Below are 27,585 nucleotides of genomic sequence, written 5' to 3' on the forward strand. Positions count from 1 at the left end.
TGCTGGCTTCTACGGTGATATAGACGTGTTGCTATGTACAACCGGTGGAGCAATTGTCGAATTTGGAGCAATTCAGCATATTGCATGGATTTTCGAGCGCCGCGTCAGCAGCTGCTGTAGGATCCACATTTTAACATGAAAATCGATAGGCCCATAGGGGTCCGGTACGATCTAAGATACGACAGTCCGATTAGTTTCGATGCAGATACGGGCTGGGTTTCGCGCAAGATATTATAAACTTAACGGTCTAAACGTCAGAAAACGATAACATCAGCCACAGAAAAGCAATTACTTCGATGTTATGCGCTAATTGGCAATTGTTTTCTGGAGAAATTTTGGCCGAATAAAAGGTACAAATTCCCAGACGATGATAGAGAAAGGAACCTCTACATTTGCATGTGAAAACGGTTAGTTAGCGACAGGATTGCGTAATTCGTATTAATTGTCGCAACCCACAGACGAAATATCAAAATCATCGAACCGTCACCGAAACACCTGGCCCAGTATATTACGCTAGGATGTAGATCCCAAGTATCTGTTTTATCTCTACTCCCAGGCATCAGGATCCCATTCTCCCGACTTCCCGCTGATTCCCTCATCCAATGCCGTAATCCTGTCCATATCTTCCCCTGCCAGCTCCCACCCCCACAATTCACTGTTTTCTTTGATTCTTTCCTCTTTGTCTGACTTTGGAATGATAACCACACCCCGTTGTAGACACCACCTCAGAACCACCTGTGCCGCCGTCTTCCCATATTTTGCTGCAATATCCAAGATAACGGGGTCCTTCAACCTCGTCCCCTGCGTCAACGGCGAGTATGCAACGACCACAATTCCCTTTTCTTGGCAATACTCCACAAGCGCCTTATGTTGACACCAAGGATGGAACTCGATCTGGTTCACCGCGGGAGTAATATCAACCTCTCCATTGGCGATCAACTCCTCAATGTGTCGTTTCGACCAATTGCTCACACCGATCGCCTTGGCCTTGCCCGCTTTGACGATCTCTTGAAGTCCTAGCCATGCTTGCAAACGTGCTGTTGGGCCCGGACGAGGGTTGTGGAGTAAATAAAGATCGATGTAATCAATCCCAGGCCCCATGGCCTCGAGCGATCGATTGAATCCGTCGACTGCTCCTTCTTTCGTATACGATGTAGACCCGAGTTTCGCAACTGTGATTTTCCAAGCCCCGCTACCATTTGGTGGAGGGTGGGCTATTGATTCAAAATCAGGTGGCATGCCGGGAAGGGTTAGATCGACTTCCCATAATTTCGAACAGATGAAGATGTCGGAACGGGAGACTGATGGGGTTTTAGCAAGGAATTCGGTGACAGCAGCACCGGTGGCAGATTCATTGTAGTAGATTTGAGCGGTATCAAGGTGGCGGTAGCCAGATGATAGAGCGGAGAGGACGGAAGAATGAGTTTTGGTAGATTGGAAGACCCCTAGGCCTAGCACAGGAATTGATAGCGGTGGAGCCAAGGGGAGAGGGATGGATGGCGGGGTAGATTCCGAAGCCATTGTGGGAGTGCTGGTGGACTTGTTTTTGGGGATGATGAGGGAGGTTGGAGGGGCTGTAGGGATGAGTATTTATAATTCACCGACTCGTTTAGATGGGAAGTCGGGTATCTCAGGCCGTTAGCGGGACGGGTAAATCGGGTAGATAGATTCTGCGTTGAAGAGGTGCTGGAATGTAAAGTCGATGTTATATCAATGCATGATGCTATTGTTACACCCGAACGCGGCCATCCCGACGATGCATTGTACGGATGAGCTCGGAGATATTGCATTGCATTGTATTGATACGGTGATAGATCCTTAAAGGTATGGTTTGGGAGGTGGCAATTGTCTAATGCGGTATGCCTCCGTATAAACTTTATGGTGCATGCGTATCTTCATGATATCTGCGTAGCTGTGGATATTTAATTCTTAACAAGTAGCTGCTTAAGTACTTAGGTGCATGATAAACCATTGACGCATTAAAATGTGGGCCATCTCTTCCAGAGCGATACGAGAAGCTTGCCCGGGAACCTGAGACGTCCAAATGCGGAATGAGATCATTACTCAATCGTCGTCCTCGGAGCCGCTGTATGGGTAACGGGTAAATACCCATGGCGGGGGATGAACATTTAAAGCTAAAACATGTTCAAGGAATAAATCATTCTGGAGCGACTCGCGAGGTTGGCTTTCTCCCGGCGTCAGGGGGAGCATGCATCCACCGTATGCTGTATCATAGTTATTAACTTGAACTATAAATTCTCCATCAGTCGCTGTAAGGCGCTCCCATAGAGATATTATTTGCTTGTCGTTGGTAGATCTTGAGAGCTCGTAGCATCGTCTTTCCCTAGCTGATTTGGCAAGTCCTTTCATCTGGGCGACCAAAGCTTCCGTGTAGTCGCCCACTTTACTTGATTTTGTGAGGGTTATACGTTTGCCAGAACCGTGGAGTCCGGCCCCAAGACGTGATGGGAACATGCCTGTTGTTTGATACTTGTATATGAATGACTGTGAGAATGATATACCGGGTTCGTCCGTAATATCAGACGAAGTACCTTCAATCGAAGTTGTTCCGGCGGCACTCTTGTCGTTGGAATTCTGAGTTTGGCTTTCCTTGGCTTCGCCCTCCTTGTCCGAATTCTGGTCTGAGAATATAAAAATTGGATCCTCCGCGAAAATATTCAGTCCTGGGTATGGACCTCTCAGACTGAAACGATAAGCATCTGCCGGGACGGAGGGTTGTTTATCCTGTAGACTGGTACTATCCTTAAAGAAGTACTGTTCGCTTTGGCACATTAGGAGTGCCATATGGATTTTTAAGTCCCTAGGAGCATCTATGGGATCCTGGTCTTCGTTGCGATAATCGATGTATCGCTTCGCTCGAGCAGCTCGAGAGGTCTTCATAATGTGATTCCAGAGCTTGCAGACCCTGGCGAGGGTGCTGTGATCTTTGGCATCGAAACAATCCTCAAGGAGCATAAAGTGGATTTCGAGAGGGAGGGACATAAGCCCGCTCACGATCAAGCTCGGGCCCGAACCCGCAGGCTTAGTTTTGTGGTGAGCGCCAGCATTTGTGGATATCACTTTTGGCCTTTGAGCGCATTCCCGTAAAGTCGTGGTGAGATAATCATCCAACCCTCGTCTAGGCTCCATTTTGATATATCTGTGGAGGATCTGAGATGGTGCGAAAGAGCATGGTAGAGTGAAGTGTGGGCAAGCTGTCCGCGCTCCCTGTACGACACCGAAGCAGCGCCTTGGCGGATCCTGCGCTGGTAAACAAAACGTTGGGCACAAACATGCACACAATTGCATTGGGTATATGATAAAAATCAATATAGTTGAAGTTTCTCGACCGTACTTCAGAGGTAATATGAATTGTAAATGCTACTGGCAAAGATCAACCCGTCCGACCTAATCTAATGACGATATCAGGTTACCGTAATGATATTAGTCTAGCGGGTATCCTGCCGCCCGAACTATTGCCTCGCAGCATGGCTTTTAAAACCTCTGACTTCTTAGTGAAGTCGTGAAGTTTTCGATGAAATTGAAGAGCTAGAAACCTCGAAGCCCTTCCGGACAACCCTATAATTTTTATATACGTCGAACTCGAATGTCCAATACTTCGTCTAGCCTAAAATTTTAGTCATAGATCGGATTAATACCTGCATCCGAACGTATTGATCTGGAATTCGGCAATTGACCACCGGAATGGCGTCTGCAGTCGCATTTGTCCCCCCGTGTACTCGAGTGCTCCGTATGTATAGGAAGTACTGCGAGTTCCCCTGACTAGAACAAGGCTAACGAGGCAGCTCGGACAAGTATTATTTAACGATTGGCTAACATGGCTTTACAGAGAGCTCGCAGACATCATGGGCCTGCTCTGCATGCAGAAATTGCGGGGCAAGTTCAGTCGGCTGGACCCCGCCGCATATCGACGGCAGGACAAACTGTGCAGTGGAGAAACATTGTCACACACAGCTTCACAGTTGCAACTGAACTTTATAAGCCAGAATTACTTAATTCCAAAGTACTTCTTATATCTTGTCTCAGCAAAAAGTAGCCGTCTTGTCGCTCGCCACCCAGTTTCTCCCAAGCCAGAACGATCCCCTATAAATACCTTGTCTCGTAGGGAATTTTACTGCAAATGCTGTCTCGGTCGAGCATTGCCTTCCTTCGAGCCACCGGTGCCGCTAGAGCTAGTAGTAGACTCGCCTCCAGAGTTAAAATTTCAACCATCTCCAGTCACTGTCCCTCCTTCTTCATTTCGAATTCTACCCGTCGATTAAGCCCTGTCTCCACAGCCAAGATGTCGACATTAGCGACCTTCAAGCTCCCGGCCGTCCAGAACGAGCCGAATGTAAGTTGGTTCGATCAATCGATCGAAATGCGTGTGTGGAACGCGGGGGGATTTTAGGCTAATCTGCACGTGTGTGTGTGACCACAATAGCAACACTTTGCCAAAGGAACAGCCGAAAGGAATAAGCTGCAGGCTGCTCTCGATGTCCTCAAGAGCAAGGGAACCGCTGAAATTCCTGTCGTGGTTGGCGGAAATGCTGTACGTTATATACCTATCGATCATGGGGGGCATCGAAATCTAATGTGGGGATGTATAATGTCTAGATCACCACCGATAGCAAAGTTCCTCAGCATATTCCCTCCCACCATGCTAAAATCATAGCTACTGCGTCGCAGGCGACTAAGGAACATGTCAATGAGGCCATTTCATCTGCACTCGCTGCCCGTGAAGCATGGTCCACACTGCCCTTCGCAGACCGAGCTACCATCTTCTTGAAGGCTGCTAACCTGGTCGCTGGCAAATATCGCTATGATATTCTCGCTGCTACAATGCTCGGTCAGGGCAAGAACGCCTGGCAAGCGGAAATCGATGCTGCCGCTGAATGTGCAGATTTCTTGAGATTCAACTGTGCATACGCGGAAGAACTGTACAAGCAGCAGCCTATCAAGAACTCGCCTGGAGTCTGGAAGTATGCGAAACATTTTGGAGTCCAAATTTTCTCGGGTATTTTTTGACTAACAATAATGGTAGTCGAGTTGAGTACCGACCGCTCGAGGGTTTCGTCTACGCCATCACCCCCTTCAACTTCACCGCTATTGCAGCAAACTTGCCGTGTGCACCGGCATTGATGGGCAATGTCGTTGTCTGGAAGCCCTCGCCAGCTGCCGTCTACTCCAACTACCTGCTTTACAACATCCTCCTTGAAGCCGGTCTCCCACCAAATGTCATCCAATTCGTCCCAGGGGATGCGGAAGTAGTCACAGACGCCGTTCTATCCCACAAGGAATTTTCCAGCCTCCATTTCACCGGATCCACCGCTGTTTTCCGTCACTTGTACGGAAAGATCGCTAAGGGTGTAGCCGACGGATTATACAAATCTTATCCTAGAATTGTTGGAGAAACCGGAGGAAAGAACTTCCACGTTGTTCACGGATCCGCTGATGTCAAGAATGCTGTTATGCACACTATTCGTGGTGCCTTCGAGTATTCCGGCCAGAAGTGCAGTGCTACCAGCAGATTATACGTCGCCCAGTCCATCTGGGAGGAATTCAAGAAGAACCTGATTGCTGAAACTGAAGCTTTGAAAGTCGGCCCGAGCGAGGATTTCCAAACCTTCGTCGGACCGGTCATCCACAGGGGATCGTTCGACAAGCTAAAGGGAGTTATCGACGACGCCAAGAACGGAAAGGGTGTGACACTATTGACCGGTGGTAAATATGATGACTCTGAGGGATTCATCATCTATCCAACCGTTTACCAAGTTGACGATCCGACCCATGAACTCCTCAACAAGGAACTGTTCGGCCCCGTCCTCGCTACTTATGTCTACCCGGACGCCGAATTCGAGAATATCTTGAAGGCTGTCGATACCACCGGTGGCGGATACGCCCTTACCGGCTCGATATTCGCCAAGGACCGCGAGGTTGTCCGATTTGCTGAAGAGAAGCTCAGAGATGCGGCTGGTAACTTTTATATCAACTGCAAGAGCACCGGAGCCGTTGTTGGACAACAGCCTTTCGGAGGCGGTCGTGCCAGCGGAACGAATGATAAGGCCGGAAGCATGAACTTGCTGTTGAGGTTTGTGAATGTGAGAAGTATTAAGGAGGAATTTGATGCTATGGAGAGTGTCACCTATGCTAGCAATGAGATTTGAAGGTTGGATAGGTTGTAGGAAATAGACTGTCTCCATGTCCGTTTTCCATTGTACACAATCGTTTGTATATTGAGAATGAGAATGGTACATACCTCCGCATCGAGGTTTCTATGAGAAGAATATATGGCCCAGTAGCATATTAGGTTTACTGGATTGAACAATGATAACGAGTACTCGTAGATAGTAGTAGGGCTGAAACGCTTTGGACAATACGTGCAGGTCGTGTCTTGGGGTTAATTCCTGCACAAACCCACGAACATTTTCTAATCATCGCACAGGAATGTTGCCGAGGGTACTTTCTATTCATGCCTGTAATTATACACGCCTATGGTCCAAAATGTAACTTTTGATAAATGTCATGGCCAATAGTGGCCAATTCCTGGGTATATGTTTTACATATCCTCTTCATGGTCGTCTCCAAGCAGAGCTGCGTAGTCGTCTGCCGAAGCGAATGTAGGCAAGTTCTTGAGTTTCATCCTCCTCTCCTTCCTCGCGTTATTCGTAGCTTCCTTGCCGGATTTCGCAACCTTTGATAGCTTCATATCGACATCCGAGGGGACATCGTCGTCGCTGTTGATACCAGCCTCAGCATCAGAGTCGTCAAGTCCGAAACTATCGAATTCTTCCTCCTCCTCCTCATCGCTATTGTCCTCGTTCATCTCTTCGTCCATATCGCCTAGAGCGTCTGTTGAAAGGCCTTCCATGCCGCCTTCTTCATCTTCTTCGTCGCTATCATCATCAATACCCTCATCCATACCATCCAACTCATCATCATCAAAGTCGTCCATATCCACATCACCGTCTTCATCGGCATCGATATCAAGATCTGGCCGGCTATCGACCATAGCACCCCAAGCTTCTTCATCATCAAACTCGCTATCCTCTTCATCATCCCCCGCCTTCTTCTTCTTCTCCTTCTTTTGCGATTTAGCAGCATCGCTTTGCTTCCGCATTGTAAAGAACTTGTGGAAGAACACTTCATCCTCCTTGACGTTCCCTTCTTTCATATTCGAGAAGGCGTCCGAGTTGACAGGAACAAGGCCACGTCCTGCTGTCTTCGTACTTAAGATCATACCACGAGTATCACCACCGGCCAACGGCTGCATGATACTGGATCCCTTGGTCGTCGAAGAAGCTTTGGCGTTACGGTAAACGAAGCGGTCGAGGAAGTGAGTTAATGTGTGTAAGGATAGGTCAGGCTTAGATGGCATTGGGGCATCGCCGTACAAGCTATTCGCGTAGAGTCCCACTGTAGGATGAAAGTGAGATAGGAAGGGTATCTATCATTTTTTTACGGTAAATTAGTCTTGTTCTAAGGAGAGGGTCGTGCGGAGTACGGAAATGCTAGAACTTACCAATTCCCAAATTGAGCTTCGGTTAGCATTGGCGTATAGCGGATCTCGTTTTCTTCCATCGTATCCATTGCTTTCCTTCTTAGATTCCTCTGGTTTCGACGCCCCGACATCTCTCTCATCGTCTACATCTCGGAATACCTCTTCGTCACTATCGTAGTCAAGAGGCTTATCTAGCATATTCTTCAAGGTCGGGAATGTTCCTTCTAGTTCGCGAAGAAGATACAGCACACCACAGATAAATGGTGGCTGGTGCATAGAAGCGATCTGGATAATTCTCTTGACGAATGCTTGGACTCTGACGAGCTTGTGATCGGCTTTTAACGCCCTGAATAGAAGATTCAGGTACATTGCTTGCTTCGAGCTCGTGGCTAACCGAGGGTCTACCAAGGACTCGTAGAGAGAACGGTAGAAGCGGTCCGAAACCATATGCTTGCTGTTTGACACTTGAAATATGAGTGTGAGGGCTTGAAGACTGGTATTGAAGTTTGAACCGTGTGTTATCCGGAACAAAGTATCAAGGTGCTTGTTAAACACATCGTCATCGATTGAGGCGAATGGGAATGCACGGTTCACACCGGCCAAGACTGCTGAAATTAATTTAGAATTTGATTCCTCCTCTAAATCAGCGTCCTTCTTTTCTTTATCCAGTCTCTTCTTGGCCTTCTTGGATAGTTTACCATCTGGCTTGGGTTTGATGGGTTTCGACGGCTTTTTAGCCCCCCCTCCGAGAATATCTGCGAACTGAGCGAAGTAAATGTTCAAGAGCTGGTTGGCGACAAAGTCGTCAGCACGGGTGAGGATAGTTTGGTTGAGTGTGATGATGGAGTAGTATTGTGCGTGGGCGTTTTTGCTAGACTTTAGCAAGGCATCGGATTCAATCGAAGAAATAATAGTTGACTTCATGGCAGGGTGCGCCACCATCAACTGGAGAAGCAGATGTGACGTTTTCGATGCAACTTTCCTATCCGGGTCACCTAACTTGTTCACCAATAGTCTCATGAGGTTGACTTCTCCTTCTGGCTTTTGCTTCAAAAGCTCGAAAACCATGTCCACTGCCTTCATTCTCACCCACGTCACACCGGCATCGTTTGCGACAATTTCCATGGTCTTTAAAACTTCAAAGTAGAAGTCTTTTAGCCAGTCCTCGAAAGTCCATAGGAGAAGATAAGCCTTGAAAACTGGATCCGCTCCCTTGGATTTCTCGTATGCGAGAAGTTCGCCTACTGGCTGCTTTGCAAATGGTATTAATTTCCTGTCGCTGGGTAGGACGGACCCATTGGCGAATAAATCCTTGATAGCCGTTAATGAACCGATGGTTTGATTCCTCGACTTCTTCTTGGCTAGACCTAAGAGAGATTCCAGGGTTTTTGTGGTATGAAGCGGCGAATCTGTACAAACGATCGTAAGAGCTGAAATCTTGTCCTCCACTGTACCAGATGTCATAATTTGAGATAAGAATTGCAGATTGGTATCTCTTTTCAAATTATTGCTCATATAAGAACTATTTTCAGCGGTGAGAAGGTCTTTCCCCCTTGCATGTAGCGAGGAAATGGCGAATGATGTCGGACTATCAGAAGCAGAAGGCAATTCGGGTAGTACGATATTATGCCAGTCTTGCTGTGGGTCGAGCACCAGAGGGCCTTTCGTGGGCAACTGTGTGAGTTCTCGGGAAAGCGCTGCCTTGGCAGGAACTATGGGTTCTCGGGCAAGTTCGTCGGCATTGCTTTCGTTTTCTTCGTCATCCTCCGCATCCTCACCCTCGTCTTCATCATTCTCGTCCTCTGTCCACTCTTCTTCCTCTTCCTCTTCAGCTACCTCAGCCTCATTCACCGCCTTAGCAGCTTCCGAAACAGCTGCAGTGAGCCCAATTTCCTTCATAAATGCTTCAATATCTTTCGCGGTTGTATTTTTTACTTTTCCCGTCTCTTTTACAACAGTCTCCTCCTCATCCTCATCCGTATCTAGTTCGCCAACGAGATCGAGATCCTCCTGCGTTCCACCAAGCGCCACGATTTCCTGAAGCAGAACATCCTTTTTGGATTTACCACTTCCACCGGCTGCATGCGCAGCATTGTCCTTCTTGGTAGTTTTGGGAGACTCTACAGTCGCCGTCGTCCTTCCATCGTCGTCAAACTTGATGTGCGTCTTCTTCACTGGGGCGGCCTTATTGTCGATTACAGACCCGGTTCGATCACGCTTCTTCCCCCGTGTATCTTCCCCCGATCGAGCCAATTGACTAGCCTTGCCATTGACTTGGGTCTTTGTACCGTTTTGTTTTGTCCAAGGGGGGGCTGTGGTTTTGTCTTTCGGTTTCTGCTCTTTATGTTCCTTCGATTTTGAAGCACCTTTTGATTCCTTCGCACCTGCCTCGATGCGCTGGGTCAATTTACTGAGAAAATTGGAGTCGGGGATTTCGAGAGTAGATTGCGCTGGTGCACCCGTGGCGGCAGAATCTGTCTTCTGCTTCTTTGAACCTTTGGCCATGTTTGAGGGTGGAATCTGGTGGACCGATGGGAAGATTCTAAAAAAGTTCTGTCGCTCGTTTTCGCGAAGAAAAAATATTTGGTGCGACTGAAAAGTCTTGGCGTCGGCTCGCAACGCGAGAAATACAACGTGGTTGCACTCTTTGAGTGTTTACAGCCATGTGCTGGCTATGTGCGCATGGGAAGACCTTCAAAGATGAAGGTCGGATAAATTGGTTATGGGTATCAGATTTGTATAAAGTTAAGTATAGAACAAAATAAACTCATTATTTACAGGATTAATACATTTACAAACGCGAGCGCGTTACAGTGATATCGCACTCAGGTCAAAAGATACAGACCTGTCGTCCTCATGCGGGCCGGATTCTGTGTGAGTTTTCGGCTCTTAGTCTTCGTCTTCGTCTATAAATGGAATATCACCGTCATCCGGATTGAAAGTCCCATCGAAGAAATCATTTTTATTGCCATCATCTGGCGTAGGAGTGGATGCCGGAGCAATATAAATTTCATCTGTGGGGGACGGGGTGGAAGTCGCGGTCAAAGATGGTTCCACAATGGGATCGATAGCTTCTGTTGTTGTTGTACTATTCGAGTATTTGAAAGTTGGCATAGCTATCGCGGAGGTTGTCATAGCCCGTGTGATCTCGGGGCCTTGTATTATCGTAACTGCGGCCAATGGCGCCGTGGTTTCGGCGGAGAAAGTTCGGGTCTTGTACTTGGTAATATCACCGGTAAGCTCCAAAGTTTTGGACGGTGGTGGAGGCTTAGCACCATTTTGAAGCCCAGGGATCCAATAAGGAACGCAAAACTCTTCAAATGGATGTTCTTGACCCCAAATTTTTCTTTCAAGGGTTGGGATCCAGTTTGGTACTGGGACCAACCCACCCTGAGAGCCCAGTTTAAACCAAAGCTCTATATTAGCATTTAGCTTTCCTTTCACCCCGGTGGTGATTTTCTGCTTTTCCGTAGTGTTGGCTTTTGGGCAAAACCCATTTTTGTTGTAACCAGCGTGCAATTCCGCACCGACGTAAGGCATGTTAAGCTGAAGAGCACCTTCATATTTGAAAGTGTTAAGAATCTTTGCGCCGAAAGCAAGGGATGGGCCGATAAAAGCACCGGCTTCACCCCTAGCAGCAAGATCGTTGATCCGGAATAGAGGAGCGACTCTAGCCCCCTGTAAGCCGCTTACACCGCTCTTCCTCGCTACAACATCCACAACGATCATTGCGGAATCTGGCATTACGGCTTCAACGCCAATAGTGAAGTTGGCGATGGCATCGAGTTTAAGATCGAATCCTGCGTTGAATTGAATGGAAGGGCCAAAAGTGAATAGATATGGAATCGAAAATCCGGGAATAGTGGTATCCGGGAGAATGGACTTGGTGAGAGATATCGGGTTTGCCATGGTAGCCTGGGCTTTGACTTCGAGTTCGAGCTTTGCAGCGAGTCCCCTCGGTTGCAAGAAAAGGCCGAGGTTTTTGACTTCTCCATTTTCAGCCTTTGCTCGAATACCGAGTTCAATACCACCATGAGAACCGCATTCGATACAGTTGATCTGAAGGTATGGGTCTTCGTGGAAACGATCACGGAATAACTCTACCCTTCTCTGGGCCGTGGCAAGATTCACGAAAATTGATTTGAGGGATGATATGTCCGGTGCCACACCGAGGAAGCTAATAAGCTTGACAGCTAGACTATCGAGCCCAAAGAATCTCTTAGTGAGAGCCGCTGGTTCGAAGTGTCGTCTAGCACGGCTTGGGATATCATATCTGCCAAGGGTCAGATCGAAATTGCCAGCAACTTCAGTCCATGGCGTCTTGCCAATAGTCAGCGTACTTTCGAGTCCCTTCTCGTCGATTTTGACGCCTGTCACTTTGTATGGGGCCCTTTGACTTGATGGGCAACAAGTAGGGTGGTTGGCGATTAAGTAGAAGTAATCGTCTTCCTCAGAGTTGACCCACTTCCAAGCGGCGATAGCATGGTCCATAGCTGGCTTTGACTTAAACTTGATCTTCATTTGAGTTTTGGAAGCGCATTCCAGGCTCGTAGTAAGCCCGTCAAATTTCTCCATCATAATAAGTGGATGATCCGGGTCCGGAGCATGGAGGGTCACATTTGCGAGATACATTTGCTGTTGAACTATCGAGGGGTTAGCCATATATACATATGGAACTAGTCAACCAATAGCATTTTCTTTACCAGCAGCTCCACCGTAAATCATTGTGACGTCTTTTCTGAGATCCAGCCTCGATAACGGATCCTCCCTCTTGAGGAGGTGCTGGGGAGTCAGGTCATCCTCACGGATAGGCTTCATTTCTATCGCTCTATCCATAGCCTCAGAGATGGATCTCTTTTGTTTTGCACTCATCAGATCGCGGCGGCGAAGGCCATCTTCTCGGATTGGTTCCGCCGGTGGGATATCATCCAAGCTAGACAAGTCTATATTACGCTTTAAAATTGCGTTCTCGAATGTATCGTCCCGCAGAGGGGCAGCGGGAGCAATCCCATCAAGATCGATAAGTGGTTTCGCAGTTGTCTGCAATCCTAATAAACCAGCCGATAAGATAACGGAAAAGAGGGTCGAGTATATCATCATCAATATATTTTGATGGTAGATATTTGAGATTTAAGCTATGAGGACGAAGTATAAGATATTCAAATTTAAAAAGAAAATGGAGACCGGCCAGTCGCCCGCGGCCAAGCTGTAATGATCGGAACGAATGAAAAGAGAGTAATAACGAGTGACAGTAACCTCAAAGATATCAGTTATGGAACGGGCGCATGTGGAAGGCTGTGGATATGATTTTATAAGATCCCCACAGGCAACTTGATAAATTGATTGTCCCTGCCAATATCGCAAAGGCAGACATCCGGTCCAGGGACCAGATAGTTGCGACCTGAGACGCACTGTGCGCATTGCAGCCACCCATGTACAATCAAAGCGTTTGAAGTGAGATCTCAGTCAACTTCTTGACTGGTTCAATCGATCAATCAATTGTAACTTCCCAAGATATGACTTTCTAGCCCTTTAACCTTGGTAAGTCGGCTGTATTCGCTTCATTTTGGTGCTGTCCGAATCCTTACCAATTTTCCTACGAAGAGAAGCTAGGAGTTTAGTTGAAGAGTTCAGACGGTGGCATTATACGTTTATCAATTTCGTTCTGCCATTAGCAGTTAGTTGAAAGCACCCCTGTTCAAAGATAGCCGTTCTCATGGCGGTTTCTGGGAGTCGCGTGCGCGAAAAGTTGAGGCTGTCAGTATGAATGAGTTGACTAGGTTCAACAACTAGGTGGTTTCATAGGGTTGAAAGTATGGGCCTAGTAGCTACAGGGGTGGTAGGCGAGTCTGAAGAGGTGGGATAGGAATCGGAGCGCTGTTTATTAGACTGTTTGGGAAGGTGTGGTTTGGTATACATCACAGCTTCTGTCGCCTTTTCACTTGCAACAACATCCTGAACGGGAAAGTCCCTTCGGCACACTGAGACTTTTTTGGTTCAAGAATATCAGATGCCTTCGAACTTCGAAATAGATCAGCCCAATAAGTCTGCGCAATAGAATTACAGGATTTCGGTTTCTGAATCCAGAATCATACCCCAGTTTTAAGCTGCATTTTCACCTACGAGAGGAAGCTTCGGAGTACGCATCACCGTTAGTCAGTTGGCTTAGCTTCCCCGATCCTTTAAATGGATGACGCAGGTACCCCAGAAATGCTCCGGGTACCAAACTTTTAAAATGCTTATTTATAATAGGTATACCTACTACATAACACTAGGCCTGTTACTAAAAACTAGATGCGGTTGAATTTAGTCAGCTGCTAATGGGGCTTCGAGAGAGCGCCCGAGCTCTATATTGTTCCCTGGAGAAACTGGACCGTTTGTGGCCTCCCAGGCTAAGTGGTAAAGGTTAGTATCATAAATCTAGTTTGAACATGAAAGCTGAGAAAGGACCAAGGCTAGCTAGGAGAAAAGGGTTTCAGAACTGCTTCGAACAATTGTATTCTGCCATTGGATAGCCATATGTCCAATTGACTGTCTTTCTGGATCGACTTCGATAGAATTATGAGCATATATGAGTCCGGACTAGTTTTGAATCTGAATGCATATTTACAGGCTGGCTGTGGGCTAGCTATATGACATAAAATCTGTAATTCTCAGACGGATCTATGATGCCAATGAATCAAGGCAGCAATCGTGTACTCCAGTTATAATTTAATATAGCTACATGCCTTAAGGAGATGGTAACAGACAAAAGCCCCGCAAAATCGAGATTTTTCCGTTTATCCAGAAAAGATTTCTAGAATGTCTAAGGTAAGTTCCGAGGAAAAGGTGCTAGGTGAGAGCTCAAGGCATGTATCAGCGTTCATGCGGCAACGGCTGCGGTATAACTTGGCAGATTATGAAATGCTCTGACTGTACAATTCGATTCCTAGTTCTCCTATTGTATTATAAAAATTTTATTTTTCACTATTATGCTTCTAGATATATAGAGCTGGTAGTTATTGTATCAGGAAAAAATAACATCTATAAATTTTGTGGTGCACGCCCACTGGATATCCTCCTAGTTGTGTTGAAGCCCTCAACGTCAGTCGAGATGCTAGATGACAGTCTTGTAATCAGACAATTCATCGTCGTAGGGAAAACAATTTTTTACTAGATAGCTTAATTTCATATTAATCAAACGACGATATAAAATTTTTCATTTGGCAGACCAGCTTTGAAAATGATTTAAAATTTCAAAATGAAAGCAGCCACACGGACTGGTTTCTAGCTAGCTTGTAGAGTTGTGTCTGCAAGGCAAAAACGCGCAAGAAAACTAGCTATGACTCGATTGAGGAATTGAATGTCAAAAGATCTAGATCTATGGGCGAAGGTGGTAGAATTTCCGGTCACAGATTTCGTAGAACTATTCCTAAAGAAGGTTTATGGAATGTCAAAACAACTAGGTTAGAGACACTATAGAACTCAGAACCTTTCTTAGCTCTGCCAACATGTTTCCGTACATTCACGTCCTATCCAGCTTCTAAAACTTGTGTCACCTCTTCTTATTTCATCTCACAAACTAGAGCGAAAGTAAAAAGACAAGCATAACGAAGAAGAAAAGAGATAGACGCCAGCGATAACCGATGGGGAACCATGGGAGTGAATCATCGACAACCGTGGTGTGAGTTGGAGTATTTGCCATCCATCAAACGGTTGGTTATGCCCACATCAACAATAGTATTTGCAGTGGCAGCTAAAAAGCGTTCGTACATTTACGTTAGCCAGATTTCTATTATATGTAGATATGTATATATACTATGGTGCACATAATGATGTGAGACTTAATTCACATCATTAGGGTTCTGCATCTATCGGAAGCTCACCTTTTCTCCCTTTCCTCCCCGGAGTGCATTCCTTGGTATTGATTCATTGGCCTAGACGATTCGTATATTGCTCGTTCCGTTGGCACTTGCTCGCTGACTTCGTATATTCGTTCCGAGGCTCCTCTCTTTCGTTTGAGGCCTATAATTTGGTAAGTAGCGTAAGTGCCACCTGCACCGAGGTAAATTTGCGATGTTTTGACACGCTTTGCCTCCGGCCGGGGTGTAGACAACTTGGAGGCTGTTTGTTCCGCTGGCGCTTGTTCGCTGGCTCCGTACGTTCTTTTGGAAGCTTCTCTCTTTCGTTTGAAACCCAGGATTTGGTGGGTAGCGTAGGTGCCACCTGCGCTAGGGTAAATTTGCGATTTTTCGGAGTCTTTCGGCTGCGATTGAGGTGCAGCCTTTGTCTTTATTATGGACATTGTCTATGCTGATAGAGAATAAATAACCCTGTAGAATAGTTATAAGGGGAAGACGCGACGGGTGAAGTGTGCAGGGTTAGCTGAGGTAGGTAGAAGATGGGTTTGAGAAAAGCGTATATGCCTGCCTACTAGGAAGAAAGATCGGAGAGCTTTGATTTAAAGCTTAGCCAGACGTGCACAATGACAGCTTTTATTCAACAAACTTCATGAAAATGGATGAAGCTGACAAGATATATGTATGCTTAAGCTATATATAATCGCTTGGAGATGCTACAGACAAAAACGGTGCAAAACAACAGTCACTTGTAACCAAATAATCTGCTGCTGATTGATAATCATACTTCCCTGAGGCTCGATACAACATCGTTTCGGGTGATAGCTTCGAATTCAGCTCAGACGTTTAGACCTCGACGTTCGAACAAGCTACATTGAGAGTTTGCAACACCTCGTGTTGTCATGTTGTAAATTGAGCACGTCCCCGAGCTCCCGGTATTACCGAATTTGGATGGCCGAATGCCGCCCGGGGCCATTGTACTACCGGGAAGACACCGCCGAAGTTCTGATAACTATCATTGTAGCCTCCAACAAATTTTCTTCTAAACATCATTCCTTCCGTAGAACCATCCCAATGGCGTCCAGGGCCCTCAATCGCAATCGCAAGGTCGTCGACCTCTCGCGGGTCTGCTCTATGCAGCAGCGAGCCATTTCTACCGTCCCACGACCGTACAAACCGGCTGCCCCACTTCCATCACCAAGCATCCCGAGGCAGCCTTCATGTGTCCGGTCCATCCCAGTGCGACATGCAAGATATTCATCCAGCAGCTCAGCGCCGCTGCTGAAGACCCCATTGTACGATCTTCATGTCCGATATGAGGGTAAAATGGTCGAATTCAGTGGACACGCGATGCCGGTCCAGTACGCCGACCAGGGGATCGGTGAGAGCCATAGATATGTCCGGGAGGCTTGCGGGTTGTTTGATGTATCACACATGGTGGTATGTCTTCCGATTAGGCCAATTGAGTCAGTGGAGGTTCACAACCCCATAAACTAAACTGCCCAACTTCTTCAATAGCAACATCAATTTACAGGCCCTACAGCGGCCGCTTTCCTCGAGTCTATAACACCATCGGACCTTAAGTCACTCGAGCCTTTCTCGTCTACTCTCTCGGTGCTATTGCTGCCCACCGGTGGTATTGTTGATGATACTATCATTACGAAGCATGATGAAAATGCTTTCTACGTCGTAACTAATGCGGGATGCCGCGATAAGGATCTTGCTTTCTTTTCAGAGAAGCTAAAAGTATGGAACGCACAAGCTGGAGAAGGTGAACAAGTTCGCCATGATGTCTTGACCCGTGGCCTAGTTGCGTTACAAGGACCGGAGGCGTCAAAGGTTCTCCAAAGCCTCTTGAAACCGGAGGATGAGGCTCTGGATTCCACCTTGTTCTTCGGACAATCCAAGTTTGCTACAATTACCGTGGATGGAGAGGATATACCTATCCATATCGCTCGTGGAGGGTATACCGGAGAGGACGGATTCGAGATCTCTATCCCTGCCGAGAAAACTGAGGCAGTGGTTGAAGCAATGCTTGATGCCGAGGATTGCGTAACGAAGCTCGCCGGCTTGGGTGCAAGAGATTCTCTGCGTTTGGAGGCAGGCATGTGTCTTTACGGACATGATATCGATGAAAACACGACACCGGTTGAAGGAAACCTAACTTGGGTTGTGACAAAGGGCCGAAGGAAAGATGCAAACTTCCCAGGAGCCGACACGATTCTAAAGCAGATTAAAGAAGGTCCGTCGAAGAGAAGAGTTGGTCTTATTGTCAACGGAGCCCCCGCGAGAGAAGGTGCCATAATTAAGACCGTGGATGGCGAGAAGATCGGAGTTATCACCAGTGGATGCCCAAGTCCGACCCTAGGAAAGAATATCGCCATGGGGTATGTGGAGGAAAAGTATAAAAAGGCTGGAACAGAGGTCGTGGTTGAAGTCAGAGGAAAGCCTCGTCAGGCAGTTATCGCAAAAATGCCGTTCGTGCCGGCGAAGTATCACAAATCTGACGGTGGGTCTAGCTCAAATTCTAGCTCTGACTCCGGCCTGTTTAGTGCCTTTGCCACCGGTGCGATCTTTGCGTCGATTTTTGACTGACCCTTGACTTCTGATATCTAGCCAAAGTATAAAATATAATTTACAAACCCGCCCATCAACTGTGTGGAAACCGACAAAATGGCCTGTTACTGGAGGTTTGGAAAGCAAGCAGGATGCTAATTTACACCTGGGTCGTTGATGTATCGCTATACATAATACAAATCTATCTTTCATAGAATTTTCATCAGTGAATGGTCTCTTAAGCTCTTAGGATACCTCCCGCTCTCTTGTGTAACGTTGGAATGGTTGTTGGTTTTTTTTGCGTTGTGGCGTTCAGCTTGAAGCTTGAAGCTGCTTGAAACTGTCGATATGCGGTAACTGCCAACCTGGTTTGAGAATTTCAAAAGAGACGAAGCTGACGCTCTCGGGACGTAAATACTGGTCCCACTGTGTGAGCCCGGCGGTACCGGAATCCCGGTATTTTCTCGAAATTTTCTTGCTTCTAAGGGGTATGGGGAATTCTGAACCTTGACGTCTCGAGCTCGATATGGCATCCAAAGGTCTATACTCACGGCAGCTGGGAAGCTCAATATCATCCAACTGTTCTGCGGCATATAGCAAAGGAAATCCGAATTCTGCCGCTTTCGTATTAGGATTCACTCTATTTTCTCATCGTGGTAAATTTGGTTTCGAATTCACTTGTAGGGTGACATATCATCGTCGATACTTTAGATCCCGCGGGCTAAAAGGGCGCTTTTTATGCTGTCTGATATATCTCTCGAACTACTTACACATGCAGTTAAAGTTTCAAAATACTACACAGTACATGGTCGGCCTTGCGAACCATAGATCAATATTTTACAAATGCTAATACAGGGGATTCTCGACGGCTTAATGCGAAATCAGCCCTGTCAACGGAACGGTCGGTGCGAAACTCAAAATTCCATACCATGGTACTTCAGGCTAAACCCATGGGAATCCAGACGAAAACCCCAGAGAACGACCCCTGAAAGCTCGTCTCCCTTAACTGTGAAGCGATGGACCCCACGGTCCGTAATTCCCAAAGAACTACCATAATTCCACGAATAGTAACGCCCCGGGGCAATTTATATGCTTCAATGCGAAGTTTCTTCCTGAAGCTCGAAACGAGAGCGGCGGCGTTAGACTCAGGATGGCGAGGAAGGCGCAGCATAGAACCTGGGATCAAATTTATTCTTTTCATATAAGAAATCCGTTTCCCAAATTGTAGTAACGGATTTTAGCAAGTATAGGGTCAAAGTTTGAAATCGAATAGCTTCCATCCGGGAACGCATACGCACGGAATTCTTACGCTTTTTTGTCCGCTCCTTAATTTTGCGACTAGAATATTTCAAAATGAAGAAGGCCGCAATAGCCCTCGCAGCATTAGCGGGAACGGCCATAGCTATTCCAGCCTTCCCTGGTGCAGAAGGCTTCGGGAAGGAGGCGACTGGTGGGCGCGCTGGCACCCACTATCTCGTTACCAATCTCAACGACTCGGGGGCCGGATCCTTGCGCGATGCTGTCTCAAAGCCAGATCGCATTGTTACCTTCGCAATTGGCGGTACAATCAATATCGATTCTAGAATTGTTGTCTCTGCCCGTGTAACAATTCTTGGACAAACAGCACCAGGAGACGGTATTGCTACATATGGCAATGGATGGTCCTTCTCGAATGCACATAACTCAATTGTTCGATATATCCGGATCCGTATGGGTAAAGTAGGAGACTCTGGCAAGGATGCCATTACTATCGCGGACGGTGACACTATGATTTTTGATCATGTCAGTGTTTCGTGGGGCCGTGACGAAACATTCTCTATCAATGGAGATGTCAATAATATCACCATTCAAGATTCGATTATAGCGCAAGGTTTGGAAACTCATTCGTGCGGAGGCCTAATGCAAACCGATGGTGGCGTCTCGCTTTTCCGCAATCTATACATTGACAATAAGACCCGTAACCCGAAGGTCAAAGGTGTCAACGACTTCACAAATAATGTTGTCTACAATTGGGGTGGTGGCGGCGGCTACATTGCTGGAGACTCTGACGGCCAGTCTCGGTGCAATATCATCAATAACTACTTCATAAGTGGTCCAAATACCTCAGTTACGGTATTTACTAGAGGGAATGCAAATTTCCAGGGATATGTACAAGATAATTATTACGACCCCAATAAGAATGGCGCTCTTGACGGAACAATCCTTGGACCTGCATCCTCCAACTATGGCGGCATGGTCATCGTTGGCGCAAAATTTAACTACCCTGGCCCAGCCAACCTTATGAGTGCGCCGAACGCTCTTAACTACGTCCTTGCAAACGTCGGGTGCTCCAAGGTCCGCGATGCAACCGACAAGAGGCTTGTGCAAGAGGTTCAATCGTGGGGAAAGAGCGGTCAGCTCATCAGCGACGAGAAGGCCTCCCCAATGAACTACAACCCCTCCAATTTGAACGGCGGTACCAGATGGGTCGACACTGACGGCGACGGTATCCCGGATGATGCTGAAATCCGCATGGGTACTGACCCAAACAAGGCCGATTCTATGCAGGATATAGATGGGAATGGTTACAAGAACATTGAGGACTGGGCCAACTCCCTCATCTCGGGCGGCTCTACTCCTGGTTCCACTACTGCCGTCACTACCACCAAGTCGACAACCACAACTACCAAGTCTACTACACCAATTGCGACGACCGCTCAAACTACAGCCGTCACGACGACTAAACCTCCTACCACTACCGCTGCACCGACAGGATCCGGACAGAGTATTTATGGTCAATGTGGCGGTTCTGGCTGGACTGTAAGTGCTGAAATCTGACATAACCGGTTCACCATAACTCTTTTTAATAGTCTTGCTGACTTTCATCTAATGTATAGGGGCCAACAAACTGTGCTGCTCCAGCTACCGCCTGCTCTTCTCTCAACCCTTACTACTTCCAATGCCTGTAGAGTGATTAGGTCATGAACTTTGTATGTAACAAGAGATACCAGTACATAGTATTATAGTTTAATATATTGTATATACAAATACGTTTCAGACCAGTTTTCAGCCGTGGAAAACTAAGTCTAAAGACCGCTGTGAGAATCTAATTGCATTAGAAAATATGTATACTTAAGCGGCTATGGTAGTTACAAAGAACGCCAATAAAACCAAAGTAGTATGCTCCAAGTAAAGGACTTGATTAAATACAACAAACGGAATTATGCACCAAAGCGTCGGTTCCGCTTCGATAAATCGAGCAAGCTCCTCAAGAACGTCGACTGCCTCAGCGCGGGCCAGTTCTCCTCCACGATTGCAAACTCAGCATGATGCGATTCCCACAATGCAAATCCACTCAATCTATTCTCGCCGCTTGTCCTTAATATCGCATCGATTTGCGGTAGCCCTAGCTGTGCTGAATATGTTTGGTGAGAGATATCTTCCTCCCCGACCTTTTCAATAGCTTCCTCTAGTGAAAATCCTTCTTTTACCATTTTGCTTACTGCCATCTTTGTTGCTCTTGTAACCTCAGAGCGCCCACCATATCCTATTGCAATTTGTAAGTTGAATTTTGAATTTTCTGCAGTAGCGGTTTCGGCTTTAATTATCATATCGTTCAAGTAGTCGGGAAGAATAGATCTATCACCAATAACTCTGAACCGAACATCCGGGACAGAGAACGGAGCATCCCCCATCATCATCTCATGGATATAATCGGCCATCATAGAAAATAACGGGTTAAGCTCTTGAGGTCCTCGTTTTAGGTTGTCATCGGATAATGCCCATACTGTCAAATTCCGGACACCGGAACTGAAAGTCCACGAGATAACCTGAAGCAACTTGTGGGCACCAACTTGGTGACCGGCTAGGACACTTCCTAACCCTCTTCCTCGAGAATATCGACGATTCCCATCCATAATTACACCGAGATGTCGTGGTAGGTGTCCGGGACCGGACGAAAGTTTTCCGCGGTAGTAAGAGCATTTGATAAGCTCCTTTAGCTCCTCGCTGAACCCAAGTACTATGGGCATAGGTCGTTGGTCGATTGCCATTCGGGGTAAATGAGCTTCCATATCTGAGAATCGCCTAAGGGATCCTCCCGGGAGGCTGATTGGCGGGACAACTTTACTGCCAAATATCTCGTGGTAAAGGTCGAGAGGAACGCTAGCCATACGAGGATTTCCGGAGACGAGAAGGTTTAGAGTGCCGTCGAAAGTGAGTATCTGTGGACAAATGCTATAGTGAAAGTATGAAAAAAGGCATTGAACATTTCTTATACACCACCAGAACGCAGATTCGAAAATCCCGTAAGGAGGGGCCTCCGCTAAGACGTTGTTTGACAGCCGTTGAACAAATTCCATGAGAAGTATCAGTGAAATCGAGGTTCGAGGCCTCATTAAGAATTTGGTGAAGCCTTGCTTTTGCATTTCGATCCACATACTACCCAACTCGTTGCTTTCCGTTTTAATTCTCTCGAGTATCTGGGTGTCGAACGGAAGCTCATTTCGTAGGTACTCCTCAATTTCTGCCATAGTGTTTGGCACTTTTCGTCCAAGATCCTTAGGATCTAATTTGTCTGCCATGCTCATGACACCCTTAACAATACCTTCGATCTCCAAGGAGGTGACAGATCCTAGATATTGGTGACTCTTCGCTAGTCCATATGCAAAGGTCGCGAATACTAGAATATTATTCTCGAAATTAAAAAGTGGGATCCCGCGATGTAATTTCTGAAGCCATTCTATAATCTGTTTTCTTTCTGTACTGTTAGACCTTATGATGATGAACATAAAGGTCATGGTACGGATAATTCGACGCCAAGGATCTGTTTTATAAGTACTGTGGGCTTTGATAGTTTTCGACATTTCAGGATGGGAAAGTTGGAGGTTCGAGGCTATAAGGACGGATGCAAGCATGATATCGCCGCGGTTGAAGAGAGCATGAAGCTCCTCGATGGATGGGTAAGTATTCCGCCATATCATTCGAGTAGCCTTGATACTTTGCCAAATCTGCTGGAATTTTGATATAAAATACAATAAACCAAAGAATATAACAAGCGCACAGCTTGTTAGCAGGATAAACTTCGATCCCATCGTATTGATTGCGACTGAGGAGTACCAGATCGACAATTAAATTGACTAGATGTCTAGAACTGTGCGGAGTGGACCACTTAAGTCCTCGGTTCTTCCAGATCTATATGGCGTTGTAAACAGCATTCCAATGAAATAGCTTTTCGGTTTAGCAGGCATGACTCCAAACTGGTTTGGTCTCGTAAATTTCTCGAAAAGAAGAACATCTGCGCTCTATATATTAGTAATTTCGTCACACCACGGCGCAATGGTAGCTGGCAGCTAACTGCAGGGGTCTGGGATGACATGCGACGGGCCAACCGATATCGAGGTGCCCTGGCTTGGCTCGCAGCCAAGATAAAGTTTTCCTTCGCACAGCTGTGGGCCCAGTGGGTGAGACTGACCTAACCTGGAATAACCGAAGCCCTTGTTTGCTTCTGCATACTGCACTGTAATCATTTATCTGTATAGCTCCGAGCCAGACTCGGTTCGCAATTCTATAACCATTATAAAAGTTGATAATGGTCGATATTCATATGGCCACCCTCTAAACTAATTATCACCGACTATAATGTTATAGAATCGATACGAATCTTTGCATGACTACTCAGAGAATGATATTTCCATAGCATTCAGTTATTATTACAATATTAGCTCATATACTGGCTCGAATGCTAATTCGGTGTCTAAAATTAGAGAAGCTAGGTTGAGGTCGAGCTCGCAACTTCAGCCAAAGCTTGGCCACACGATTTTCAGCTTGCATATGAATAGGAGACGGCAACATAAAAATTTCACCCCAAAGACCCAAACGCTTAACAATTTACAAATGAAATGTTTTTATCCAGTAGGAATTTTACGTAGTAAATTTAGTGTTTAAACTTTTTTATGTTCTAAAGTTAGCTCACATTTCTCTCCGGGGCTCCCTTTGGAGTGCAGCTTGAAGTCTCTGGAAGGTTAATATCGAAGGGTCGAAGTTGTTCCGTTTGTGCTAGATTTTGACAAACACAAGCTATATATCAATATGCCAATTAATAAATTGTTAGCGTGCTTTATTTTGTAGTCGGTATATTCGTATAAACCGCGCGGAAATAACTAAATGTAGTTGCAGTTGGCCCTTGATTCACGATAGTCACTTCTAGCTATGTGCGGTCGGGTAAATTTATCCATCGTCCCAGACACCTACCGCAAACTAATATTATCAGTTGCATTCAACTAATTCCCTAATCAAAATATATTGCGTTCGGACGGGACAATTTAGCTTCTGGGGACTTTTCCCACATGCGATGCAGCTAAAATCTCGAACAATTGTGATACGCGCCATTTTTCTAAAATCTTAAAGCCCAGCGATGCCGTAGATATCGGTAACTACTTAGGTATATATATGATAAAACTTTCTTTACCCTCTCAACCCATTCCATAATTTTACAAAAGCCGCTAGAATCGTTCTCAAATCACGGGTTCCAGCGACGAACCGATCATCATCCCACGATATCTCTAGCGATACTGGCTCGTTACAGAATTCCAACAAAATTAATACATTTTACGAGGAAACGCTAGGACGATATGACACATTTCACGAGTATGTCAATCGTAAAACCACTATATTCTAAACTAATAACGCCACTCTTAAACCAGGATTCTTTGCGCCAGCACCGGCCCCATGGACTACTTTGCAGTTCGGTACAAGAAAAGAAGCCGTTGGCCTCGAAAACTACCTGTTATTCATATACCACATTCTGTAAGGGGTTCTCACAGGCATCCTTAGTACCTTCATCATCAACAACACCTTAAACGCACCTCGACTTTTAAAGTATTTTGGTGGTATATCATTCCTCTTGGGCGCTAGCGCTATCTTTGGAAAACACGCGATAACTCAATGGGTCCTTGGGATTTGGGGGGCGATGATCTTGGCGTTGATTCCTATGGTAGCGTGGAACGTTTACTATTATGGGAAGCAGTCGAGTTTTTGCAAATTATTTGATCGGGCCGTACCGGGGAAAACGGCAGCCCAGTAGGAGGGGTAATTTGAATTTTTTGTATTTTATTGAAGTGTCTGGTATTTTTTAAAATCGAGATATCGACAACAGCGTTACGCATCGTGATACCTCTTGAAGTCGAGATTTTGTGGTATTATACGTGGAATTTGTGTTGCCGAACAACCAGCACTTGTCCAATGTTATGCACCAGCAAAGCGATTGCTAGTTTGTGCTCTTTTATTAATTTCATAGATCTGACATCTCTAGGCGCGCTACGCGTTCGTCTTTTTTAACTTCTTTACTTGACTTCAAAATCCCCAAATTCACTTGTTCTGGCTCTGGCATTTATTGCAAAAGCCGTGTGCTTTTCGATACAATGACGAGCGACGTTCCACTTTCAAACCTCAATAGCCGCAAATCGGGAACTCGCTGTCATATCCTAGATCTCCCATATGACGTATACATCGAGATCTCCTCACATGTCTCATGGAGAACCCACGTCGCGTGCATGGATGTCTGCACTTTCTGGCGGCAGATCCTGTTGGCTCCACACGCTAAAGCGAAGCGGCTTAGCAGCGACAGCGATCCGCGAGTACATCGGATCTTTAAATCGGTACTTCTACGACACACTTCTATCCTTCAGATCACACACCACAATCAAGAAATTGTTTCAGTGCAGTTTAAGAAATCGATTGACCGCCATGATGACAGTCGCCACGAGAAAGAGGATAGAGCTTTATGGGGGTTGGAACTCTGGGAACCCAGTCATCCGATACTGGATGACTACACTTTTGCTCAAAGCGACATGGACGATATTGCGAAAGAGCCGATTGAGTTCTATCAACCCTCAATTTCAGGCATCAAATTCATTGTCCTGAGGGAAATGAGGCATTTCGGTGTCGGGATATCGATGACTACATGGATGCTAGATAATACGCCGAAATTGGGAACGATTACGCTGAGAGGAATGATACGGCTTCTGGCAGACCATGTGTATAAAGTACCGGGCATTCAGGAGTGTTCAGAGTCTAAGATCGAGCTGTTGTCAAACGGGGTCGATGACTTGAGGGTGAAAGGGCGATTCTGGTTCCGAGATCGAGGATAGTGGATAATAATGCAATGCTGGCACTGTAACATACTTTGGCAACTTTTCATATTGCATATTGGTGTTCATCGTTTTATTCAGTTGGCTGTCTTCATGGGATCCTTTCATCTCCTTTACATTGATTTGTCACCGGACAGTGTTAGTTTTGCGTTGGTAGCACAGAATACCACAGAGCTGGAAAATATGCCTGCTTTGAGCATGAGACCAAGAACGAATCGATGACATCGAATGAACAAAAAAGTCTTTAGAGGTTAACTCAGCGGATGAAGCCGGATCTCAAATTTGACCCCGATGGCTTGCATCTCCCGGCGTCTATGAAAGCGCTTTCAGAACTTTAACATCAAGATGCACCTGCCATCGAGCTTCAAATATTCAACTTGAATTGAACCCGGTCCCACCGCTGCCGCAAGCCTGTTGGCTCTCCCACGGCCACGGCCCAATCGAAGCTAAAGGATATGCCTGCGTCTCCGTCCCTGCGCGAAGCCAATTCCAATGGCCCCGCCACCTCGACGGCTACCAGTACTCTAACCCTCACCAACAACCTCAAACATTTTTCCTCGGGACTCGCCGGTGGTATCGTCTCTGCAATAGTCCTGCAGCCAGCCGATTTGCTCAAAACCCGGGTCCAACAGTCGCATGATGCAAGATTAATCCCCACAATTCGCACTATCCTCTCCGGACCGAATTCCATATCGGCACTATGGCGAGGTTCGATACCTTCTGCTATTCGCACGGGGGTCGGGAGTGGACTTTACTTCGCTACCCTCAATATCTTTCGAAAAACCGTCCATAACTCGACATTGACGGAACCATCGACTGTTACGAACTTATTGACTGGCTCGGCGGCTCGTGTCTTTGCTGGATTCGTCATGATGCCGATTACTATCATCAAAGTTCGCTACGAATCTACATTCTACTCTTACAATTCCATACCTCATGCTTGCAGAGATATATTCGCAAAGGAAGGAGTACGAGGGTTCTTCTCTGGGTTTGGGGCGACTGCGATACGAGATGGGCCGTACGCTGGTGTATATGTCAGTTTTTACGAGGCGTCGAAGGGCGTATTCAGGAGATTATACAGTTCAGGCGAAAGAGTCGGTGTGGTTGATCATGAACAGTCTGCGACTTTGGTAAACTTGTCGTCCGGACTTACTGCTGGTGTCTTGGCAACCGCAGCGACAAATCCGTTCGATGCACTGAAGACGAGGATACAACTTTTCCCGGAAACTTATACGAATCTGTGGGTTGCGGGGAGGAAAGTCATCAGTGAAGAAGGGTTTATGGCACTCTTTGATGGGCTGGGCTTGAGGATGGGGAGGAAGGCTTTAAGCAGTGCGGTTATGTGGACTGCGTACGAAGAAGGGATGAGGAGATGGGCTTTGGCGGCGAAGCAGAGGGGCGGAAGTGCAGAGGTCTAAACGCCACTTTCTCACAAACCAAATTCGATAGCGAATTCATAAATTATGAATTCAGTTCAAAATAAATACGTTTACATACGCCGAAGAGCGCGTATCATTGTACATAGGATGGGCTGGGACTGGCGTTCTTGGGTTTGCTTCAA

The 27,585-nt window shown here is 46.4% G+C and overlaps 11 protein-coding genes across 11 annotated transcripts; 5 read left to right on the forward strand and 6 right to left on the reverse strand.

Annotated features, from left to right (window-relative positions):
• Positions 1 to 546: 546 nt before the first annotated feature.
• Positions 547 to 1,521, reverse strand: DFL_007467 (uncharacterized protein; the record flags this gene model as incomplete). The annotated part of the gene is made up of 1 exon (XM_067637054.1): positions 547 to 1,521. The coding sequence occupies one exon, from the start codon at positions 1,519 to 1,521 to the stop codon at positions 547 to 549; it is 975 nt and encodes a 324-aa protein (XP_067488609.1).
• A 543-nt stretch (positions 1,522 to 2,064) lies between these two features.
• Positions 2,065 to 3,150, reverse strand: DFL_007468 (uncharacterized protein; the record flags this gene model as incomplete). The annotated part of the gene is made up of 1 exon (XM_067637055.1): positions 2,065 to 3,150. The coding sequence occupies one exon, from the start codon at positions 3,148 to 3,150 to the stop codon at positions 2,065 to 2,067; it is 1,086 nt and encodes a 361-aa protein (XP_067488610.1).
• Positions 3,151 to 4,303: 1,153 nt separating this feature from the next.
• On the forward strand, positions 4,304 to 6,167 carry DFL_007469 (uncharacterized protein; the record flags this gene model as incomplete). The annotated part of the gene is made up of 4 exons (XM_067637056.1): positions 4,304 to 4,354; positions 4,445 to 4,552; positions 4,618 to 4,982; positions 5,045 to 6,167. The coding sequence occupies 4 exons, from the start codon at positions 4,304 to 4,306 to the stop codon at positions 6,165 to 6,167; spliced, it is 1,647 nt and encodes a 548-aa protein (XP_067488611.1).
• A 392-nt stretch (positions 6,168 to 6,559) lies between these two features.
• On the reverse strand, positions 6,560 to 10,006 carry DFL_007470 (uncharacterized protein; the record flags this gene model as incomplete). The annotated part of the gene is made up of 2 exons (XM_067637058.1): positions 6,560 to 7,447; positions 7,523 to 10,006. 2 exons carry the CDS (start codon positions 10,004 to 10,006, stop codon positions 6,560 to 6,562), a joined length of 3,372 nt encoding a protein of 1,123 aa, XP_067488612.1.
• A 384-nt stretch (positions 10,007 to 10,390) lies between these two features.
• Positions 10,391 to 12,601, reverse strand: DFL_007471 (uncharacterized protein; the record flags this gene model as incomplete). Its single annotated transcript, XM_067637059.1, has 2 exons — positions 10,391 to 12,144; positions 12,205 to 12,601. 2 exons carry the CDS (start codon positions 12,599 to 12,601, stop codon positions 10,391 to 10,393), a joined length of 2,151 nt encoding a protein of 716 aa, XP_067488613.1.
• A 2,761-nt stretch (positions 12,602 to 15,362) lies between these two features.
• Positions 15,363 to 15,785, reverse strand: DFL_007472 (uncharacterized protein; the record flags this gene model as incomplete). The annotated part of the gene is made up of 1 exon (XM_067637060.1): positions 15,363 to 15,785. The coding sequence occupies one exon, from the start codon at positions 15,783 to 15,785 to the stop codon at positions 15,363 to 15,365; it is 423 nt and encodes a 140-aa protein (XP_067488614.1).
• A 628-nt stretch (positions 15,786 to 16,413) lies between these two features.
• Positions 16,414 to 17,934, forward strand: DFL_007473 (uncharacterized protein; the record flags this gene model as incomplete). The annotated part of the gene is made up of 2 exons (XM_067637061.1): positions 16,414 to 16,779; positions 16,858 to 17,934. 2 exons carry the CDS (start codon positions 16,414 to 16,416, stop codon positions 17,932 to 17,934), a joined length of 1,443 nt encoding a protein of 480 aa, XP_067488615.1.
• A 1,314-nt stretch (positions 17,935 to 19,248) lies between these two features.
• On the forward strand, positions 19,249 to 20,843 carry DFL_007474 (uncharacterized protein; the record flags this gene model as incomplete). The annotated part of the gene is made up of 2 exons (XM_067637062.1): positions 19,249 to 20,694; positions 20,772 to 20,843. 2 exons carry the CDS (start codon positions 19,249 to 19,251, stop codon positions 20,841 to 20,843), a joined length of 1,518 nt encoding a protein of 505 aa, XP_067488616.1.
• A 252-nt stretch (positions 20,844 to 21,095) lies between these two features.
• DFL_007475 (uncharacterized protein) lies at positions 21,096 to 22,463 on the reverse strand (the record flags this gene model as incomplete). Its single annotated transcript, XM_067637063.1, has 1 exon — positions 21,096 to 22,463. The coding sequence occupies one exon, from the start codon at positions 22,461 to 22,463 to the stop codon at positions 21,096 to 21,098; it is 1,368 nt and encodes a 455-aa protein (XP_067488617.1).
• Positions 22,464 to 25,295: 2,832 nt separating this feature from the next.
• On the forward strand, positions 25,296 to 26,024 carry DFL_007476 (uncharacterized protein; the record flags this gene model as incomplete). Its single annotated transcript, XM_067637064.1, has 1 exon — positions 25,296 to 26,024. One exon carries the CDS (start codon positions 25,296 to 25,298, stop codon positions 26,022 to 26,024), a length of 729 nt encoding a protein of 242 aa, XP_067488618.1.
• A 455-nt stretch (positions 26,025 to 26,479) lies between these two features.
• DFL_007477 (uncharacterized protein) lies at positions 26,480 to 27,442 on the forward strand (the record flags this gene model as incomplete). The annotated part of the gene is made up of 1 exon (XM_067637065.1): positions 26,480 to 27,442. The coding sequence occupies one exon, from the start codon at positions 26,480 to 26,482 to the stop codon at positions 27,440 to 27,442; it is 963 nt and encodes a 320-aa protein (XP_067488619.1).
• Between the last annotated feature and the right edge of the window lie 143 nt (positions 27,443 to 27,585).

This window comes from Arthrobotrys flagrans (assembly GCF_004000055.1).
Source record: "Arthrobotrys flagrans strain CBS H-5679 chromosome Unknown unitig_8, whole genome shotgun sequence".
Lineage (NCBI taxonomy): Eukaryota > Fungi > Ascomycota > Orbiliomycetes > Orbiliales > Orbiliaceae > Arthrobotrys > Arthrobotrys flagrans.